The 23,512-nt window shown below is 31.9% G+C and overlaps 1 protein-coding gene across 1 annotated transcript in view; it reads right to left on the reverse strand.

Moving 5' to 3' along the window:
• Positions 1-23,512, reverse strand: part of LOC127284407 (neural/ectodermal development factor IMP-L2) — a 127,841-nt gene that overhangs the window by 62,531 nt on the left and 41,798 nt on the right. Inside the window, exon 4 of the mRNA XM_051309817.1 lies at positions 21,195-21,279. Coding sequence (XP_051165774.1) covers positions 21,195-21,279 — 85 coding nt within the window. The remainder of the gene's footprint in view (positions 1-21,194; positions 21,280-23,512) is intronic.

Consider the following 23,512-nt stretch of genomic DNA (forward strand, 5'->3'; position numbering starts at 1 on the left):
TTTTACAAAATTCCTTTCGTAGATATACATTTTAAAATGTTTACAATTTATCCTGGTTCATGAAAGTGGTGTAGTTTGTTGAGTAGCTGAAATAAATGTTTCAGAAAAAATAAAATAAAACATTATTAAAATTATTTAATTGGTTTGTTTTCTAATTAAGAATAAAAAGTTATACTTAGAACAAAATTTGCAATCAAACGATGTCTTGTAAAACAATGCAAATGTTTTACAACAATGCAAATGCATATTTATATATATGCATATAAAAAAATGTTCACGAAAAAATGATGGTTACATTTTCACGATTTATAGATTTACAATTACCGACAAACTTATAGAGAAAAAATTTAATACCTCGGTCCATGACTATATATATATATGAGGCAAAATTCCTGAAATGTCCAAACAAAAAATTAAAAGTTCTCGAATTTAATCCATACTTTTCTAAAATGTTGTTATTGTTGGTGAAAGTCTAAAAATCAATTATTATTGAATTTAATAAAATAGTTTTTGAATTACAACGTTTTTAATTTTTGACTTTTGAAAAAAAAAATTTTTTTCAATGTACAATATTTATAAGTAGAATGCATAAAAGTTAACATGTATATAATGATTTTTAAAGCTTTTTTGACGAGCTACACGCTGTTAATAAAAATTTTTTTTTTTAAATAACATTTGACCTTGAAATTCAAGGTCAAAATGTTAATTTACGTTTATCTCAAAATCGGATTTTTTAAAATTATTTTTAACTATCTCAATGGAAAGCTTGACTAATTTCCTACAAAACATGTAATTTTCAGAGTGGGATCTTTTAAAGTTTTTGAGATATTAATTAATTAATTAATTAATGTTTATAACAAATGAAATATTTTACAAACGAATAAAGTTACCGTAATTCTGAAGTTAGTAATTGAAAGTTAACGTAATTCCGCATCCAACGAGCCCTATATGAAGTATTTTGGATAAGTAGATTGTTAATAAACAATTAGTTAACATTGCAATTGTTTATTAACAATCTACTTATCTAAAATACTTCATATAGGGCTCGTTGGATGCGGAATTAGCTTAACTTTCAATTGGTTAGTTTAGATTTACGATAACTTTATTTGTTTGTAAAATATTTTATTTTTTACTAACAACAAGCATCCAAAAGCCCTATATGAAGTATTTTTGTTCAATTTTAGTTAAATAACAATAAAAAATGAAATATCTTACAAACAAATAAAGTTATCGTAAATCTAAACAAACCAATTGAAAGTTAAGCTAATTCCGCATCCAACGAGCCCTATATGAAGTATTTTGGATAAGTAGATTGTTAATAAACAATTGCAATGTTAACTAATTGTTTATTAACAATCTACTTATCCAAAATACTTCATATAGGGCTCGTTGGATGCGGAATTACGTTAACTTTCAATTACTAACTTCAGAATTACGGTAACTTTATTCGTTTGTAAAATATTTCATTTGTTATAAACATTAATTAATTAATTAATTAATATCTCAAAAACTTTAAAAGATCCCACTCTGAAAATTACATGTTTTGTAGAAAATTAGTCAAGCTTTCCATTGAGATAGTTAAAAATAATTTTAAAAAATCCGATTTTGAGATAAACGTAAATTAACAATTTGACCTTGAATTTCAAGGTCAAATGTTATTTAAAAAAAAAAAAATTTATTAACAGCGTGTAGCTCGTCAAAAAAGCTTTAAAAATCATTATATATATGTTAACTTTTATGCATTCTACTTATAAATATTGTACATTGAAAAAAATTTTTTTTTTCAAAAGTCAAAAATTAAAAACGTTGTAATTCAAAAACTATTTTATTAAATTCAATAATAATTGATTTTTAGACTTTCACCAACAATAACAACATTTTACAAAAGTATGGATTAAATTCGAGAACTTTCAATTTTTTGTTCGGACATTTCAGGAATTTTGCCTCATATATATATAATATAAAATAATAATAAAAAAATTATGTTGGAGACTAAATATTAAAAAAAAATATTCTCCAACCCCTGACCCTCTTTTTTTTCTTGCTGTCGTTCCCTGACAGCTGTTTTCAACATAATTTATACCTATATATTATTATTTCTTAAGTTTAATTCCCGTGCTGGAATTTATTTCATTTTTTACATCTTTTGTTCCTTATTTATTGCGTTATTATTTTTTTATAGTTGCAAAAATTCTTTCCTCGTACTTGTTGAAATTAATTATTCTGGCATTAGTTTCGCGCGTTTCTTACTGTGTTTTTCGTGTCCATCTTATTTAGCGCAAAAAACAACATGTCTAATTCTAGTGTGGAGTATGAAGCCTACAAAATAGCTCTTGAGTTGTCTGTTAGTGGTGTGACTAATGTCACTAGTTTTTTAGTATGGAAAAGGTTCTAGTTGGAAAAAATACAAATTGATGAAGTGTTCGGTGGCTGCCGCGGGTAAGTTGCTGTTATTACCTTTATATATAAAAAAATAATTTTCACCTTTTCTTTTACTTTTAGTAAAAAGTATATTTTTATTGTTTTAATGTTTTGTTGTTGTTGTTTTTTTTGTGTTTTAGTCTTCATATAATTATGTCTGAATGGACGGATGCTGCCATCTGTGATGATTTATTTTCTCATTAGTGTATAGTCTTGTTTGCGCAATTTTATCTATGTATGCTAGGATTATTTCGTCAATGGGTATTGGAAAATCCAAATCTTCTAAATATTTTTTTGCTTCAGTTGCTATAGTTACTAATTGTTCATCTGTAAGTAATTTAGGTGATAATCGACCTTCTTTTGCTTTGTGCATGATGTCGAGTGTTTTATTTAAACTATGTTCGTAATTAGTTATTTGACTATTCGAATTATCTATCGTATTCCTAATGTTTTCTAAATAGGTTTCATGGTTCAACTTGTTTCTAAATTGTAAAACTTCTTTCTCGAAGTCTTTTAATTGTTTTCTCACTTCCTGTGATTGGTTATGTTGTTTCTCCGCTATATCGTACATTTTGTGTAATTCAACCCTAACTACATGTGTTTGTTCCCCCATTAAATGAGAAATATTTCTCTGAGCTTCATTTAGTTCTGACATGGACGATTTATAATTTTCTCCTTCTTCGTAGGTTAACACTCCAATTGTTGGCCCTAATAATATTCCTATTACTCCTATTAGGGGTGCACTTCTTTTGTTAATTCTTCTATTTATAATTTTTTTGTGATGATTCCGGGTGTTTCAAACCCTTTATGACTCTTTGTACTTCTTCCCAGCGTAACTTGATTATTTCTAGTTTATTTTTAAGGTTTTCGGTGGCTGCAAAATGACTACAAGTGTTGCCTAATATTTTCGTACAGGGTTCTTTGGCTTCTGTTACATGTTTTTATAATATTGGTAATTGGTCTAAAAAATCTTTCATATCTAGCACAATGGCTGTTCTCCAAAATCCTGTTGTCCTTCTTACTGTAGATATTCTTTCATATTATATTCCCACCCCCTTGTTCATTGGTATTATTGTTAAACCTGTTTCATCCGCTTGAACTATTATTATGATCCATGTTACGAATATCAGTATCCCTTTTATCTAGAACATAGTTCTGCAACCGAAATTTATAGTGGTTTCTTTAGTTAACTCTATTTTTTGAGTGGTAAAATTATAAAACAAAAAAAAAATTTTTTTATTCTATAGCTAGTTTTTCTAGTCTATCGGCTTCTTCGTTGCCTATTATACCGCTATGCCCTGGTTCATAGATGAATTCTACTTGTGTACCTTTTATATTATCGTTTAGCCTATTAAATATATCTTTACTGACTACCGTTTTTCTTCTATTAGTTTTCCAACCATTTTCTTTCCATTTTGGTAACCAGTTTTGATAACCATCTATCGCAAATTTCGAGTCGGTGTGTATTCTGACTCTGTGTAGTCCTAGTTTTTTTTATTATGCTTATTGTCTTTACAGTAGCTTCTATTTCTGCTCCATTGTTTGTTTGCTTTATTTTCGCCTTTTCGCTAACATTGAGCGGGTGTTGGTGATTAAACCATACTCCTATTTCTATTCCAGCTGATTCTTCACCATTGGCCTTACAAGTCCCATTAACGTGTATATAATCTTCATTATTTCTTAAGAATCCTGCTTTATCTTCTTGTCATAAATATGCTTTTTTGACTTGGTCTTTATGTTTTCTAAACCGTTTTCGTTCTGCATCGCAAAAAATCAAATTACTATTTTCCGTGATTGAGACTACTTCATAGGGTCCGTGATAATAAAGCTCAAATTTCCCTGCCCTGACCTCTTCTTTTACATCAACCACGTCGCCTATTTCTATTTGTAGTGGCCTGGCTTGTTGATCATATACTTCTTTTGATTTTATTTTAGCATCAATAATATTTTTCGTTGCTAGTCTTCTGATTTCGATTAATCGTGTTATAAGTTCTTGCAAATATGATTCATAAATTGCTAATTTTTTTTCTGTTGGAAAGGCTGTAGGGATTCTTGCCTTTTTTCAAATACCACTTCATAGGGTGTGAATTTAGTTGCATTGTGAACTGATGTGTTATATGCTAGCATTGGAAAGGGTAATAAACGATCCCAGTCATCGTTTGAATTAGCGTAGTGCCTAATGTATTCTGCTAATACAGCATGTCTTCTTTCTAGGGCACTATTTGTTTGCGGATGATAGGCAGTAATAGTCACTTGAGACACCTTGAAAAGATTAGCTAGTCTCCTTATTAGATTGCTAGTGAACATTCTGCCTCTATCTGTTAAAATTGTCTTGGGTGCTCCATATATGGAGAATAAATGCGTTGCTACAGCATGAGCTATTGTTGTTGCACTTACATCTGGGACAGGTACAAATATGCAAAATATTTGCTTAATTGGTCCTGCATAGTTAATAGGTGACAATTCCCATCGGCTGTTGTGGGTAATTTTTCAACAGTATCTAAACACACTTTATCGAACGCTTCTAAGGGTGTGTCCGTTATTAGCATTGGTTCCCTATTTTTGGTTTTGACTATTTTTCTTTGAGCGCAACTTCTACATTTTCTAATGTATTCTGTAATGTCCTGCCTTAATCCCGGCCAAGTGAATTTTTCCCTAATTCGCTGATACGTTTTATTCACCCCTTTGTGTCCTGCTATTAGACTCATGATATTCGGGTATAATTTTTCGGATATATAAGAGTGACACTCTAAATCATTTTATCCCTTCTTTTATCAAAATATCTTTGAGATTGTGTAACGCGAAATCTAGATCATCTTCGTCCATATTTTGATCGTATTTTTCGTTTACTATTACAGTAAAAGTTCTGTATTTTCCTTTTGGCGTAATTAGCACCTGTCCTATTCTTGGTTTGCTAATTTTTATTTCTGCCAAGTCTATTCTTCCTGTCGCTATTAATAATTTAATTGCAGGCGTAAATGGCTTTGCATCCGCTGATATAAAATGTACATAATTGTCCTTATTATTCGTTAATGGTCCCCTATCATAGGTTAAAATGTCCAACCTGTCTAAATAAGTTTCTTTTTGTTCATGCTTTTATTTAAAAAAGGGGGCTTTCGAACATCGATGTACGGCATTGTTATACCTAATCCTAATTTAGGCTTAAAATCTGTGTTTCTTTCATTGGGGCATTCGTTTTCTTTGCCTGTTATTATTTTTCTTGGAATCGCACTTTTTTGCCTATTTTCTATTACCGTTCCATCTAGTTTTACTTCTCCTAATATCGTATTGGGTACGAAAGTTGTGGATTGAGCATTCGGTCTCGTATTATGCATCGGTGTATCGAAAGTAACTGTTTTCTTACTACTGATTGTATCTCTTACTAAATTACTCAAATTTCTATCTTGAATCGTGTCTTTTAACTCACTTGTATTTGGCTGATTTATTCGTTCTGAAATTTCTTGTAAGTCAGCTATAATTTCATTTATTGATCTAACTTCGTTTTGCTCTACTTTAACTTCATTAATTACTTCCTCATTTTCTTTTTCTTAATTCTTATTGTCTTCAACAAATTCGTCGTCCCAAAAGTATGTTTGGTGACCCGCCATTGATAAATCAAAACGCTTAATTGATTCTTTTATACTATCTATCATTTCTTTATTATGAATTTGTCGATTATCATTGGTTTCGCAAATTGTTGTATCTTCCTCATTTTCCTCTTCTGACGTGTTCACTGGTGGACTCAAGTATACTGCGGTTTCCTTGCTCGTAATAGGTTGCTCTATTTTATCAGCGTCGTTGCTATCACTAGATTCATCGTCTGTATCTTCGGCATTTGTGTTATTTAAAGAAGGTAATACGCTGTGATTTTTTCCCAAATTAGTATATATTCTGCTTCCACCCTACTATCAGATTCCGTGCTTGATTCGTCGCTTTCTGAAATTAGCCTATCATAATTAGTTTTAGCCTAATGTTTTAGCGTAGCCACCGGTTGCCGCCTTGTTCTAGGTCTTGGTCTCGTTGTAATCGGTGCAAAATCATTACCTAGCTTTGTTTCATTTATTTTAGTTTTCCCTATTGGTCTTCCTCTTTTATTTTCTTCTGCATTTTTATTATCAGCTTCGTTTATTATTTTTAGCAGCTCGTGGTCGCATGAAAGTACAAATTTTCTTCCGTATAAATATGGTCTAAAATTTTCCAATGCGTAAATAATTGCTAAACACTCTTTTTCAGTAGAATCATAATTTCTTTCTGCTCCTATTAAAGTCCTAGAAAAATATGCAATTGGTAGGTTCTGATTTTTCGGTGTAGGAAAATTTTTTATTGATTCTCTTTTCTTAGGATCTGCTTTTATTCCATCTTCTCCTACTAGATGCCCTAGTAAGCCACTTCTCTACGTAAAAACTCGCATTTTTCAGGTTGTAGGGCTAGTTTAGCATGTCTCAATCGTTCTAATAAGCGAATAATAATTTTATCATGTTCTTCTAATGTAGCCGAGAATACGATAATGTCATTTAAATAAACGAATAATTCTGGTCCTTGTAACCCTGTTAGAACGTTATCCATCAATCTTTGAAAAGTGGGAGCTGCGTTTTTAATACCCATGGGCATTCTTTTATATTGATAGTGACTTCTACCTGAAGAGAACGCTGTTTTATGTTGTTCTTCTTCTGCTGTACCAATTTGATGATACCCCATAGCTAAATCAAAAACTGAAAAACATTAAGCGCCCCCTAGCTTCTCCAAAATTGTTCTTATCAGGGGCATCGGGTAGCTGTCCCCCTCCATCTTGTTATTCTTATTACCCTCTTTATCTGCCTCTTTGGGCACTATTAGAACAGGTGAATTATAACTTGAATTAGAATTTACAATCAAATCATCCACATACATTTTTGCTAATAATTCAGTCCCAGCTTTTGCATATTCAGGAGGTTGTCTATATTGTCTGCATTTTATAGGCCTGTCATCTGATAATGGAATGTAATGTTTTACTAATGGGGTGACTGGTAGTTTATCGCCAGGCATTAAAAATGTGTCTTGTCCTAATCGTATCCATTTTTTCACCTATTTTACCTCTTCTTCATTTAATTTTTATAAATCCATTTTCTCAAGTATGGATTTAATTCTTTCTCTTTAATTTCTTCAGAATATTCCTGTTGACTGATAAATATTTCATCTTTATTGTCAACATAATCGAAAGGGTAAAGTTGTTGAGGAGTTATGCCTTCTTGTATATCTTTTTCCGTCGTATTTATTGCCATAATTTTACATTTACCTTTTTTTTGTTTGACTAAAGCCTCGCCTAACATCAGTCCATCTGGGGCTTCTATTCCAGGAAAATATCCTTCTTTAAAGTCCTGGTTAGCAGCTGGAATATCTATTACTTGCATAGTTCTTGCTTTGATTCGGAAAAGTCGTGGTACTGGCTTAACTTCTTTTCTCAAACTATTTCTAGCATCTTGCGATTCTTGATCTATGAATGGAATAGGTTGAACCAGCCTAGACGCAGTTATTAGAGAATTATAAAAGAAATTTAAATTAGCCCTTTCTTTCCTTTCTTTCCCTATTATGCCTTCTGTCTTTACCCTGAAATTTAGTTTTAGCACATGAAAAGTATATTGTTTGTCGAATATCATAATTTCTACTGTGCCTAAAGTATATACTTTATTTTTCATCACACCTGTCATGTAACAAGCTTCTGAAGTTTTAACTGGAGCATCAGTTAATGCATCTGATTTTGTAATATTAATGTCCGCCCCTAAATCCACAAAAAAACTTGCTTTACCTCCTACTAAATAATTTTCTGGTAATTTTACTGCCGGTGACTCAGTTACTGTTTCGCTTATCTTGAAGACGACAGGTTTTCCTGAAATCTCACAGTTATTGGACGCATTTGTCTGTTCGAGCCCATCGTCGCATCTTCTCGACGAGCTAGTTCCCAGTTTAAAGACTCATTAGTATTATTTCTTTCAATTGATGCTGCTCTATTATTGGAGTAATTCCTTGTTCCTTCATTATTATAATCTGTGGGGTATCTGTTTTCCCAATTTTCCTTAGGACCATTTATATTATATCGGTTTTCAGTGGCATATCTATTTGGGCTTTGATACCTATTACCCCAGTCATTTCTGCCGGAATTGGGGTTGTAAAGTCTAGCATCATTATAATCATTACTACGTACTGCATTATCACGCTGATTTTCGCCATAATTATTTCTACCATAGTTTCTATCATCCCTTTGATTGTATCTTGGTTGATAATTTCCTGAATCTTGAAATCTTTCCCTTCTAGACCGATTTCCGCCATTATATCTATTTTTATCTCTTCTTTCCCCATAATTTCTGTAACCTCTAAAATCATTTTGCTCTCTCCATTGAGGTTTCATGGCTCCTTGTCTATTATCGTTATAATTAGTAATATATGATGAATAACTCCCTGTAATCGGTTGCATTTTTCTTTCTTGTGCCGCTTTTGCGTATTTGTACGCTTCCTTTAAATTTCTAGGCGAACGTGCATCTACTGCGTTCGCAATTTCATCGGGCAACGCTCTAACAAAAGTTTTTAATGCTGTATGTTTCACAACATTGGTTGTTACTGCCTCTGTATGAGCGTCGAAAGTAGCACGTAGGGCTGAACTTGCCCCACTAAGTAATCTCAATAATCTATCATACAAGGTCAGGTAAATTTTCATTCCTGTACATTTTCAAATTCATAATTTCTGCATAATACACTTCAAAAGCTTGTCCTGGTGCAAATCTTTCTTTTAAAAGCTCTATTATATCGGTCAATCTAGCGAATTACTTGTTGTCTATACAGTCTCTCGCTGGACCTGTTAATTTTCCTAAAACCGAAATAATTTACGTTCCTTCATATTCAGGTGGAAATTTCGAGGCAGTTACAATTACATCTTGAATAAAATCCTTGACCCACATGTTCTTTCCAACGTAAACCTTTATTTCCATTAGGGCATTTTGTATTGTTAAACTATCAGCAATAGAGCGAGCTGCCGCAATACCTGCATTTTCTTCGTCATTTGCGACAAATGGTCGCTGCAGAGGCAAAATTGATTGGAACCCTAAATCTGTTGTCTCTATATAATTCTGCTACATTTGTTGCATTGAAGTGTTCGCGTCTGTTTTCCGCGAAAGGATTGTCAACATGTCTTGGATTTTCATTACCGGATTGGTGTCGTTCACCGTTTCTTTCTTGGTCCGTCATGATTTATCTCTCTCAAAAAAAAATTCTCAACATAAAAGAAAAAAAATCAATTCTTTTCCCTAGTTATAACTGACAAAAATCACGAATACTTCTTTTTTTAAAAAAAATTTAAATCTATTCATTTTCATAATAATCGCAAAATAAAATAATCGTAATTTCCTAATTTATTATTTCAAAATAAATGTCTTTTAAATACTCGTATAACTCTGTAATACGACCCGGTTTCTTATTGCATATTTTCTCTGCTCTTCGCTTCTGTCGCAAAGAAATCGCACTCAAACGATTATTTCTGTTCAACAAAAAAAAATCTATATTTAATTATTAGATTTTATAGTTTAATAACAATCGTAAAGAAAAACTATTCTTTATAATTTCTTTTTTTTCTAAAGAAAAATTTTTTTATTAACACATTATGTCTTTTATTTTATTTACTTTATTAATTTAATTATGTCTTTCAACCGTACCCAGATAACAGAGGTCTCCGGCACGCTGCGGCCGAGACACCGAGTGTAAGCTGTGACGCTGCGATTTAACTAGCACTTGCTGGCGCACTTGTTGTAGATCAAGCGGGCTAGCAGTGGGCTAGAGAATTCGCTTACACATTATCTAGACCGTGAGCTCGCTGAGAGCCAGCAAATGGCTAGATTTTATTAATCCCAATTTATTAATTAAATTACATGTACTTACAAATAAAATAAATATATAATAGGAAATAAAGTTAAAATAATAAAATTTCAATGTTCACATAAAAATGCGTTAGTCAAAGAAATGTTTTGTATTTGTTCTAGAATTTTTATTAGAAAAGAATTTTTTTCGTTATAAAACACACTATACAAAAATAATTATTGTTTAAAAAATTTTTTGCTTTTAATAATTTTTCAAATTGATTATTTATAAAATGTTAATATAAAATTATATTCCTTATGTCCCATCAAAAATTAAAAATTTGTTTTATATTTCACGTACATTTTTAAGTATAAAACACCCAAGAAAAAATCTCACTGAATAAGAAATAGATTATTATTAACAGAAATTACTTATCTCTAAAATTTTATAATTATTATTAATATTAATAAGTACGCAAATTAGAGGTTGAAGGTTAAACGCTACAATTATGCACAATTTTAAAAAATAAAATTAATTATTATTTTATATTCAAATGTTATTGTATATAATTAAATAATTAATATTGCTATTAAATTTCTTTCTTAATCAGTGGAATTTTTTTTCTCAACGGTTTTATACTTAGAAATGTATGTGAAATATAAAACATTTTTTAAATTTTTGATTGGACATAAAAAAACGAATGCATGAAAATGTACGTTGCTAATATAAACATAAACATTTTATAAAAATTAAATTGGTAATCGTTCTCAGTTTTCCGAATGTATTGTGCGTTAACCTTAGGAAGTGTGAATTGGAAAATATTGTGTGCTGACCTTTATTCGTTTTCACGACACGCGCACGCGCCATTGTTCATGGTGTACAAACGGCTCGATCAGGTGAAACGCGACCATTGACCAATATCATTGATTGTATCCATTGCTTGCAATGAATGTTTTTGGCCTCGTGGTGGAGTAAAGGTGATAAATATCTGTGTGGATATGTGTGTGTGTGTGTATGTCACCAATTCCTTGTTTTCAAAATATCTCAAACACGTTTTGAGGGATCAGCCTGAAATTTTGTAGGGTTATTGTACTCACCAATATCTAAAATCAGACACAAGGATTTCCAAAAATATCCATGCAATTTTTTTTATGCCTTTTTTTCGAAAATCGAAAAATAAATTTTTTTGAAAAAAATTTTTTTCTCTTGTGCAATCAATTTTTTTACTGAAAAACGTATTCCTTGCATTGAAATGAATTGATTAACTTATAAAAAGTCCATATTTTACCTAAATCTAGAGATTAAATAATTTTTTTTAATTTTTGAAAAAAATCATTTTTCATATTTTTAAAAATAACTTCTTTCTCGATTAAAATTTTGAGAAATTTTTGTGAAAATTGTATTCCTTGCAGGAAAACGAATCGATTCATGTATATAAAGTATGTATTTTATCAGAATTTATGAAATTATTTGCTACTTTAATTTAAAAAAAATCGTTTTTCTTATTTTTTGGAATAACTTTTTCTTTATAAAATTTTTAATATAATGTTGTCAGAATTGTATTTCTTGCATGAAGTAAAAAATATTCATGAAATGAACATAATTTTCTGCTTTTTTAATTTTTGAAAAAAATTATTTTCGTATTTTTCAAAATATTTCTATTGAGATTATTATTTCCATTTATGAATAACGAATTTACGAATGATCAGTGATTTTTTTGAAACTTTCTTTGAAAAAGAAATAAATTCTTTTGATTACAGATGATAAATATTGTTTTTTTCTCATTTTACCTATTTTCATTTAAAAGAATTATATTTTAATACGTTCGAATAATGTCGACATCAAGGGTGTGCAGCCTGCCGGCACGCGGGTGCCTGTCACACTGGGCGAGCCATATGGCTGACAATGGCGCGCACAAAACGCTGCGTTTTGGCCTACACCCCGGTCCTATCAATCGGACCCCGGGCTAGAGCAGGGCTAGGCATTAGCCTTACATTTTGTTATCAGGGTATATTTTGTCAACTCAGCAATCTTTTTGTGACTTGGTGCTCGCAATGTTTTGAAATACGACTAACGCATTGACCCCGTAGCCTACCTAGTTACTGCAAGGTCGTTGATTTCTTGTAATTAATAAACCGTTTAATTATCTGACATACTCAAATCTCGCAATAATTGTGCTAGTGAGCTGTAATTGTTTTCTGAACGAGTATCTTTAACTATTTCTTTCTCGACTAATAATTGACTTTTTACCGCATCAAATCTTTCTGGACTACCTCTCAGTATATTATCAATTCAATAAACCCGGATAGACGGTATTTGAGAGAAAATGTTGAAAAGAAACATGAGACAAAAGTATTTCAAAGTGAAATAAATAAATGAAATCAAATTAAATTAACACTCAGTTTATTACAATTTATTCTCAATGTATTTACCTTAATACATGAAAAGAAAGGTTTATTACACAATTCAATAATCAATTTAATTAATCTACTTGACTTACGTCAAGTTTCACAAATAACAGCAAGAAAAATTCTATTTCCAAAATACAATTTCTATTTTTTACGAAAGATGTTTGTGTGTTTGTGTAAATGTATGTTTAATTTCTTTTAAAAAGAAACTGTATCAATAAAAGGCAATTAAAGAGACTCACCAAAATAATAATTATAATCAGACCAGAATAAAGTATCGTATTACTTAAAAACTCGTATTTGTCACTAGATGCTTGAGTGCGGAAGTCTTCTCTTATATACTTTTATTTAATATGAATTGCTAAATACTATCTATTTAACTTTTTATATTCTTAAAGCACTTGCACTTTTAATATTAAAAAGTAAAATCAACCCTGACTCGGGAAATATTCAATACTTTCAACCACTTTCTGTGGGACTTCAATAATATATAATCATCCGTCTTTTGCGGGAATCAACACAACATCCGCTCTGCGGGAAATGATACTGAACACTTGAACTCCCTTTTTTTGTCGAAAGACCGACTATTTAAACTCCTTACAACAATGAGATTGGTGACAATGATCACTCCCGCTTCATGTAGAAGGAGACTTGATTTTGCAACTGACTTCTCCTTATTTTCATGCAATTTTAACAACGTTGCATTTTTAACTGGCTTAGTGATACATTCAATCACCTACTCTTCTTATAATTTTTTCCTTAATATTACTTAATCTTCCAAATGGATTAAGTAACTATCATAATATTGAAGACCCACATTCAAATGACATAATCAGAATTTAGATCATGTTATTATTTTGTAATTCATTTCAAATTAATTATTTATTATTAAATAAATTTTAAGAAAAGACTTTTGACATGCTTAAAGATAATTTTGAAACAATAATTAAAAATATTCACAATAAAAATGTGTGTTGTGTTTTATATTATAAATATTCGAAAATAGTTGATAAATAATGATTAAATAAATTATATTTGTTAAGAAAATCCGTCCCTAACATCCATTACTTTGTAATTTATTAAAAATAGTTTACCATCATTTTTATCATTTTATATATTAAAAAAAAGTTTTTTGATTTTTAAACATTCATGTTCTTGAAACTACTGTTTTCAAATATGGGTCATTCCACGTGAAAAGGCAAATGGATTTGTCCACTCGTGGTTTAAAGCAATCGCAAAGTCTTAGGACTTAAAATTTAGCATTTTTTATGTAGAATCGAATACCGAGTGGCTGATTTTAAAATTTTCAAAATGGCGGCCACCACAGGCTGGAATGTGACGTAAAAAAAGCTTTTTTTTAATTTAAATTGGAAAAACTTTTACATTTTAAGACCAAAATTATTCAAAACAACTACTTTTTATATTTGTGAGTTGACAGAACACAAACATATGGTCAGAACTAAAAAATCCAAAATGGCGGAATCAAGATGGCGGATTAATTTTTGAAAATTCAATAAATTCAACTGAATTCAGTTGAATGGTGTTACTTGGGGGTTTTCGGGGTCGCTGATTACAAATCTGATGTCAGAATTGAAAAATTCAAAATGGCGGATCCAATATGGCGGCCGAAATATAAAAAAATGAGTCAATTCGCTTGAAACGTGTTACTCGGGGGTTTTCGGGGTCGCTGATTACGAATCTGAAATCCATTTTTGAAAATTTAAAATGGCGGATCCAAAATGGCGTACGAAAAAATTAAAAATCACTTGAATTGAAATGAAATTCGTTACTCGGGGGTTTTCGGGGTCGCTGATTACGAATCTGAAGTCAGAATTAAAAAAATTCAAAATGGCGGACCTAATAGGGCGTAAGATTAATAAAAAAACCATTAGAAATGTTTAAAACTTGTTATTCTGGAGTTTTTTAAGTTGTAGATCACGAATTTGTGAGCAGAGATTAAAGAAGAAAAATATTAATAAAAAAAATCGCTGAATACGAATCAAAGGTCAGAATTCAAAATGGCGGATCCAATATGGCAGAAGATTTTTTTTAAATCCATTAAATAAACTGAATATTGCTACTCAATGGTTTTTGGGGTCGCTGAATATGAATCAAAGGTCAGAAATAAAAAATTCAAAATGGTGTATCCAATATGGCGGAAACTTTTTTCAAAAAATTACTAAAAAAATGAATATTCTTTCTCGTAGGTTGGGGATCGCCAAATTCGAATTTTAACGGACTTTCTTAAAAATATGGTTTTCTGATGCGGTCGGGTATATACGCTGGTTATTAAAAATTTATAATAAAAATTCACAATGGTAAAATCTTAAAGAGCATTAAGCCCTCTTTAATTTCTGACCTAGAAAAAAAAATTTCGAGAGTATTAAATTCTTTAAATCGTGACTTCTTGATCATGCTTTTTTAGGTAGGATTGATTATTCAAGATATTAAATCAATTTTATGAGGCTATGTTGCAAAAGGCTTGTAGCAAAATCCTTCTTCAGTATTTCGAAAAAAATTGAAAATGGTCAACATTTCTATTGTCAGCAGAATTTTGTACAAAACTTTGCATTTCTTACCACTGTGCGCCTGCGCGATTCTCACGTGATAGCTTGAGCCAATCAGCCCCCTAATCGACGCCATCATGCAGTTGCCCCCTCCACACGGAGCTACAGAGGACGGACAGAACATCAAACTATTTACTATTACTATCTCACTACGACTACGGTTGTGCAGTTATCACCATACTAGAAAATACTTTTTCTCAACGTTAATAAATACAGTCTAGATCCGATATACTTACAGTAGAATCTACTTAATTCCCTTTCATTCATTTATTTTTCCTTATATCTTTATTTCATTTTCGTCTTCTCTTTTAATAAATTTTTTTCTACATTCTAAAGAATTTTAAAAACTTTTGCAGAGTCTAAAATTTTTAAATTAATTTCAATCAGTCCTTTTTATGACTTTTATTTTGATAAATAGCATTAAAACCAATTTTAATCAGTCCTTTTCAGGACTTTACTTTTGCCAAATACCATTAAAACTAATTTCAATCAGTCCTTTTCAGGACTTTTATTTTGATAAATAGCATTAAAACCAATTTTAATCTGTCCTTTTCAGGACTTTACTTTTGCCAAATAACATTAAAACTAATTTCAATCAGTCCTTTTCAGGACTTTTATTTTGATAAATAGCATTAAAACCAATTTCAATCTGTCCTTTTCAGGACTTTTATCTTGATAAATAGCATTAAAACTAATTTCAATCAGTCCTTTTCAGGGCTTTTATTTTGATAAATAGCATTAAAACCAATTTCAATCAATCCTTTTTAGGACTTTTATTTTGAGAAATAGCATTAAAACCAATTTTAATGAGTCGTTTTCAGGACTTTTCTTTTGATAAATATAGTATTAAGCCAAAGTCCTTAGCTATTTTTTGAAAAAATATTCCGCCATATAGGATCCGATATTTTAAAATTATTTAATTCCGACCTTTGATTCGTATTCAGCGCTTTTTTTAATTAATATTTTTCTTCTTTAATCTCCGCTGACAAATTCGTGATCTACAACTTAAAAATCTCCAGAGTAACAAGTTTTGAACATTTCTAATGGTTTTTTTATTAAACATACGCCCTATTAGGTCCGCCATTTTGAATTTTTTAATTCTGACTTCAGATTCGTAATCAGCGACCCCGAAAACCCCTGAGTAACGAATTTCGTTTCAATTCAAGTGATTTTTAATTTTTTCGTACACCATATTGGATCCGCCATTTTGAATTTTCAAAAATGGATTTCAGATTCGTAATCAGCGACCCCGAAAACCCCCGAGTAACACGTTTCAAGCGAATTGACTCATTTTTTTATATTTCGGCCGCCATATTGGATCCGCCATTTTGAATTTTTCAATTCTGACATCAGATTTGTAATGAGCGACCCCGAAAACCCCCGAGTAACACCATTCAACTGAATTCAGTTGAATTTATTGAATTTTCAAAAATTAATCCGCCATCTTGGTTCCGCCATTTTGGATTTTTTAGTTCTGACCATATGTTTGTGTTCTGTCAACTCACAAATATGAAAAGTAGTTGTTTTGAATAATTTTGGTCTGAAAATGTAAAAGTTTTTCCAATTTAAATAAAAAAAAAGCTTTTTTTACGTCACATTCCAGCCTGTGGTGGCCGCCATTTTGAAAATTTTAAAATCAGCCACTCGGTATTCGATTCTACATAAAAAATGCTAAATTTAAGCCCTAAGACTTTGCGATTGCTTTAAACCACGAGTGGACAAATCCATTTGCCTTTTCACATGGAATGACCCATATATAATTTCAGTCAATTAATCTGTTTTTCATAAAAATATTTTAAAAAGTGTGCATTTACAGTTAATATTATATTATAATATATTAATATAATAATTATATTGCTTCCTCATGGAGGAAGTATTGTTTTCGCGAAATTTTTCGAACTCATTTTTTTGACATATCTTTATGTTTTTTGACCTCAGGAATCCAAAAATGACATTTTTAGAAAATGTCATTCCGTATGTGTGTGTGTGTGTATATACATTACATTTTCATAAATATCTCAAATTCTATAAGAGCTTTAGGGCTGAATTTTTTTTTAAATTGTAGATCTCACTTGGGGACATAAAATGAGAAAACTTTGGGACAAATTAATACATATTAACTATATTTTTTTTGACTTTTAAAATTTTTGAAAAATCGTTTTTTGCCCATAACTTGAAACACATGTTTTGAAAGTTGGGATGTTTTTACTTAATTTTGTAGAGTTTTTTAAGACGCATTTTTTGAGCTATTGACGAACAATCTGCTATCATTTTATCCAAAGTTATTGACATTTTAAAAATCATAAAAAATCGTTTTTTGCTTATAACTTTAAAAAAATGTTATGACACCTACAGTTTTCTTAGTCTCATTTTGTAGAGATTTTCAAGACGCATCTTTTGACCTATTAACGAACAGTTTACGATTATTTTATCCAAAGTTATTGACATTTTAAAAATCATAAAAAATCGTTTTTTGCTCATAACTTTAAAAAAATGTTATGACACCTACAGTTTTTTTAGTTTCATTTTGTAGAGATTTTCAAGACGCATCTTTTGACCTATTAACGAACATTTTACGATTACTTTATCCAAAGTTATTGACATTTTAAAAATAAATAATATTGATAAAAACCTGTTTGCATTTTTTGTTCAAAAATCTTTATGTATCTGTAAAATCATTATAATTAGATTAGAAAGCTTTTTCTTGGTTATATAAATAAATATAAATAAAAAATCGTAAACTGATCGCAAAATATCTCCATGAGGAAGCAAAGTGTTCATGGAATGAACACAAAAATACATACTTCAACTTGGCAGCGGTTTTATTATTATTATACAGAATTAATTTTCTTAAAAATCTTCGACTTTGAGGATAACATTCTCATTATTGCACTCGCACTTAGCGCTCGAAATTATGATGCGGAATTAGAACTGTTTTTGAGTATTTGGATTTTTCAAACAATTAAAACATTTGAGCGAACGAATACATTTATGGGGTTGGTACCACATCTTTATTATTTTTTTCAAATAGTTTCTTTAATTAAACAATTTATTTTATTCTTATTTTTATTTTTATTTTTATTCATGTTCATGTACACGATCTTGAAAATTCTTCACAGGCTGCACAGTAGTTTTCTTTGAGTTTTAAAGCTGCGCATTATTTTTTGGTATCTACAGTCTGTCCTTATGTTTATAGGCTAAATTTTTCCTACACTTTTCTTAAATTTTAGACTTAAAAAGAAATATTTTTTGTACACGCATGGACAAGTACAAGAACATGTACAAGTTCATGTACAAGTTCTTGAATCCAAAACTGTTGTAAACAAATATACTTAGAAGTAAACTTGCATGTACTTGTAAATGTTCATGTACATGTTCTTTGTTCCAATTCCTTTAATTGTATCGAATTTTCTATTATCATAGATTTTAGTTTAAATAATGACTATGTCAAACCACTATACCTACATAATTTTGTTGACATATTTAAAAAGAAAAACTGTTTTCGTCGATTACTTTCTCATGTGATAAGAATGTAAAAATAAATGCTTCTTTCATTTAAATCTCAAAAACGTAAAGAGATAGAGAAAAATGTTCAATAGCAACGTTGTAGCTGATAAAATTTTGAAGAAAAAAGTCTCTAGGGGCATTTTGCCAAGATTAACATATTACGAGATAATTGAGTCAGAAAGTTTGATTTTTGTGTATAAAATACAAATAATATGTATACAGTGGTTTTTTGCCAAATTGCTATTTTCTTCACTTGTACCATATTTTCCGTATATATTGTGATAAGTATGTGTCAATTTTATGCACTGATTTTTTTTTTAATCAAAAAATTTTACATAAAAAAGTTGTTTCCTTTCTCCTGAACTATAAAACTGTATAGTGAAAAAAAATTAAAAAAAAAATTTTTTAATTTTGAAAATCCTGCAGTTTTTAATAAAAATGACTGGCTAACGAACTTGACCAGTATTTTGACACTAACTTTGTGTGTGCAAAGTTGCAAGTCGATTCGCTTCGATTTACAAAAGTTATTGTGTCATCAACTTTTTGTGTCTGCGGATAGACATACATACAGACATACAAACAGACACTTTCGCTGGACCATGATTTTTCGATTCAGGGCACCTCAAAACGTGAAGATTTCATGGAAATAGAAAAACTCAATTTTCGACCAATTATAATACCTTCTCATGTGATGAGAATGTAAAAATTAAAAAAAAATTGAAATTGTCTTAAACGCTTGTTTAAAATTATTATATATTTTTTTATTAAAGGTTAAATGTTCTTTTATTTTTTTAATCCTAAAAAATAATTCTACACAGTACATAGAGCTGTGAGAAAAGCAGGCACGACTTTGAGCGAAGAATTTATTGCTATATTCGTAGCTCTGAATAATCTGTTGTCTTCTACTATGAAACGAAACTCTGATTACTGTCAAAAAAAAGTAGTGTTTATTTTCTGCAGAGGATTCAGTGCTGTAAGGAGAACATTCAGAGCTCTGGAATTTAATTTTTTGGTTTCCACAGTAGCCAGTGCAGTGAGAAAAAATACTCTGTGCTTTCAGATTTTCTTCGTGTACAAAATTAAACTTTTTTTAGATATGGTAATTTAACACGATGTGTTGGACACTTCTATAGAGACTTAAATTAAAGCTTAAATAGTACACTTTAAGACTCATATACGCAAGATAAAATTTTTTTTTAAAAATTGGGGAAATAACCCCAATAAACTTTTTGGGTGACTTAAACCTGATTTTTTCAAATTTCAAAATTTTTTATTTTGCGCATATGAGTCTTAAAGTGTACGATCTAATTGTAAGCTTTAATTTAAGCTTATGTAGAAGAATCTAACACGCCAGGTTAAGAAGTAATAAATTACTAAAAACCCTCAAAAACCTGGTTTTTGGAGAGTTTACCCCAACTTTACTCAAAATCCTGACGTGATACGCAATTTTGGAACCCTGAATCGTGTTCAGCACACAAATAGTATATTAAGCATCAAGGGTCTACAGGCAGCCATTGTTTATGTTGGCGTTTGCAGCCCGAGACATGAACGAGTGCTAGCAAACGTCAACGTTAACAATTTGGATCCATGTTACTTACGATATTTTTTATTCCAAAGGCACAAACGTTGAGCTTTTAGATTATCTTATGACCGGGTGAAGAAGCCATTTATTTGTTCTACTGTTTGAAAATAGCGTCCATTTTTACCCTAAGGCAAAAATATCACATGGGCCAGCAGTTCATTTTTACCTCGCCGCGGCGTTCCCGGCTAAGGAATAGGGCGCCTGTAGCCCACTGCATGTCGTTTAAGGCTAACTAATGCTTTCCCCTCCGTGTCGTCAGAAAGGGAAAGCATTAGTTAGATAGCGCAGTGGGGGTAAGGCAGTCGCCTCGTCGCAGCGATTTTGCTCCCTTGTGGATCCGCTGTTACGCCTCCTCCTCTGGAGGCAGGGTGAGACCGGGGTGGTTTCAGACTGCAGTCTGGGAGTAGAACCTCCGCGTGGTCCCTGCTGGAAGTACAGGATTCTTGTCATCTTGTTCTTGTCATCAGAGCCAAGATGAATGTAACTAACCGCTCCGTCATTTCATTGGGCACCCATCTTTTTGCACTCTAGACATCGTCTATCTTGTGTTCTCAAGAGCACAAGGAATTCTGTCTCGTAAGAGGGGTTTTTCCATCCTCGCAGTGCCTTGTGGTCAAAGTAGCGGAAAGGGGGTTACATGAACATCTGCGATTATAGCCCCTACATGGGCCCGGGTATACCTAAAGGACTTTGTTCTTTTTTTTGTCTTTAAGAGTGTGTAATTCTGTTCATTTTTACCCTAGGGCAAACATAAACTAGACGTATTTTATAACAAAGTTATGATTATATTTTTAATGAAAAAATTGATAATTGTTAAAAAGTCGCGGCAAATTAATTTATTAAAAATGTGCATGTGTGATATACCTTAAAGAAATAATACTGTACCTCTCTTTCAGTCTTCATTCCTCTGATCCAATGTAGATTAGGAGTTGGGCTACCACTGAGTTCGCAATCAAATTCCACACGATCACTGAACACATTTTAAATTATAATTTACGCACAGTGAGTTTCATGCAGAGGCAGGTTTGATAAAAATGTGCTAATTTAGACTTTCCATGGAATTGTCTGGGTTGGTTCCAGGAGTCTTAATTTATTTTTAACCCGAAAATCGTAGCTGATTATCTTTTCGAAATAAACATATGGACAAATCTCTGAAACCTTTAGCCTTTAAGTGTTTCATGTTTATTAATTAATTGCACAATATACGCGAAAATTTAATAACAATTACTATTGTCCTACATAAAGCAAGTTTTAAAATATTGAAATATGTTAGTTTTAAAAATTTTAATTTATATTTTGTATTAAAATTAATTTTTTTTACATTCAAAGAAAACTAACATCGAGAGTCCCTTTAGACAATTTTCAAAGAAAGTAAGTATTTTATAAATTTTCACATCACAATAAAATTAAATGACTAATATGAAGATTTAAATAAATTTCTAATAATATTAATTTTGATTGTAGTTAGAGAATTGTTGGTGAAAAAGGTTGTGAGGAGCTATGAGATAAATGATAAGGATTGTGGTACAAAAGAGTTTATATTAACATAAGAGAAAATTACAGTAGTGAACAGAGTGAATGTCTGAATAGAACTAGAAGTTAGAATGTCTCTGAAAAGTAAAAGCAAATACAATGTACCCTCTATCGACAAGGGGTTGAATCACACTCGCGGGTTATTCAAAATATACTTTTTAACACTCCCCCTTGATGCAACCACTGATTCTAAGCACTGGATTTCGATAATCCCATTGATTTGACACATTGTTCGTGTTTAGGCTTCGATAGAGCCTTCGTCAATACATCGGCTATCATATTGTCTGATTTGATGTGACTTAGCTTTACTTGACCCGATTCCACGACTTCTCGAATGAAGTGATGGTGAACGTCGACGTGCTTCGTTCGTCCATGATGCACAGGGTTGTTCGCCAATTTCTGCGCGCTCATATTGTCGACGAAGAGAGTTATCGACTCAGCATTGTCAAGCCCGAGTTCCATGAGGAAACGACGAAGGTGAATCAGCTCCTTGGCCGCCTCAGCCATGGCCATATACTCGGCCTCCGTTGTCGAAAGCGCGACCGTGCGCTGTTTTCGAGAGTCCCAAATGATTGCGCCACCATTCATAACAAAGGTAAATCCGGTGAATGAACGCCTGTCATGAGTTGATCCGGCCCAATCAGCGTCGACGTAGCCCGCAAGATCACTTTTCTCGCACGAGTAGAAAATTCCCAAGTCAATTGTGCCCTTCAGGTATCTGAGCACCCTTTTCGCGGCGTTCCAATGCGTTTTATTGAAACAGTCGTTAAACTGACTTAAGACACTCGCGGCGTGAGAAATATCTGGACGTGTTGATACCGATAAATATAAAAGGCATCCCACGAGTTCCCGATAAGGTGGCTTTTCACCGTCTGAATCCTGCCATGCGTTGTCCTTGATGAGTTTTGTTCCCAGGTCCAAAGGAGTTGACACTGGATTGCAGTCCAACATCGCGAATCGTTGCAGAATCTCCAAGATGTATGTCTTGTGATTGACGTGAATTCCCTTCTCGCTTATTTCGAAGTCCATTCCGAGGCAACGTTTGAGATCGCTTCCAACTTGCGTAACTCGTTGTCCAATCGTTTGTGCCAGACACGTCCGGCCTGTTTCAGCCCGTAAAGAGCCCTTTTCATGTGACAAACTTTGTCACCGCTTGTCAACTCTTTCAACATGTCCTTTGCTTTGTTGACCCATTGACCTTCGCTCTTCCGTTTTTGTACGATGAATTTCAGTGTCTCTTCTAACCACTTAGGAGGTTCCATCAGAACTTTTTCGTCGAGTCTGCCGTTGAGATATGCTGCCGTGACGTCGTATTGTCGAATATTCATCTTCTTCTGAGCGGCGAAAGCGATCACCGTCCTTATAGAGCTTAAACGCGCCACGGGAGCGTAGGTTTCGTGGAAATCTTTTCCGTACTGCTGTGAGTAGACCTTTGCCACGATTCTAGCCTTCTTCATTTCCGCGATTCCGTCAGAGGTGTACTTGTTACGCAGGATGAAACGACTGCCTATCACTGATGATCCTTCAGGTCTATCTCCAAGATTCCAAGTGTCGTTTTCGATGATCACTTTTATTTCGTCGGCCATTGCAACCATCCATTGTTTGGAATCATGATCGATCATAGCTTGATCGATTGGAACTTCGGTTAGAAAAGTGAGATCCTCGTCGAC

The sequence above is a fragment of the Leptopilina boulardi genome, unplaced genomic scaffold (assembly GCF_019393585.1).
Source record: "Leptopilina boulardi isolate dan_hultmark-lab unplaced genomic scaffold, ZJU_Lbou_2.1 LbouV2_324, whole genome shotgun sequence".
Taxonomy (NCBI): Eukaryota; Metazoa; Arthropoda; class Insecta; order Hymenoptera; family Figitidae; genus Leptopilina; species Leptopilina boulardi.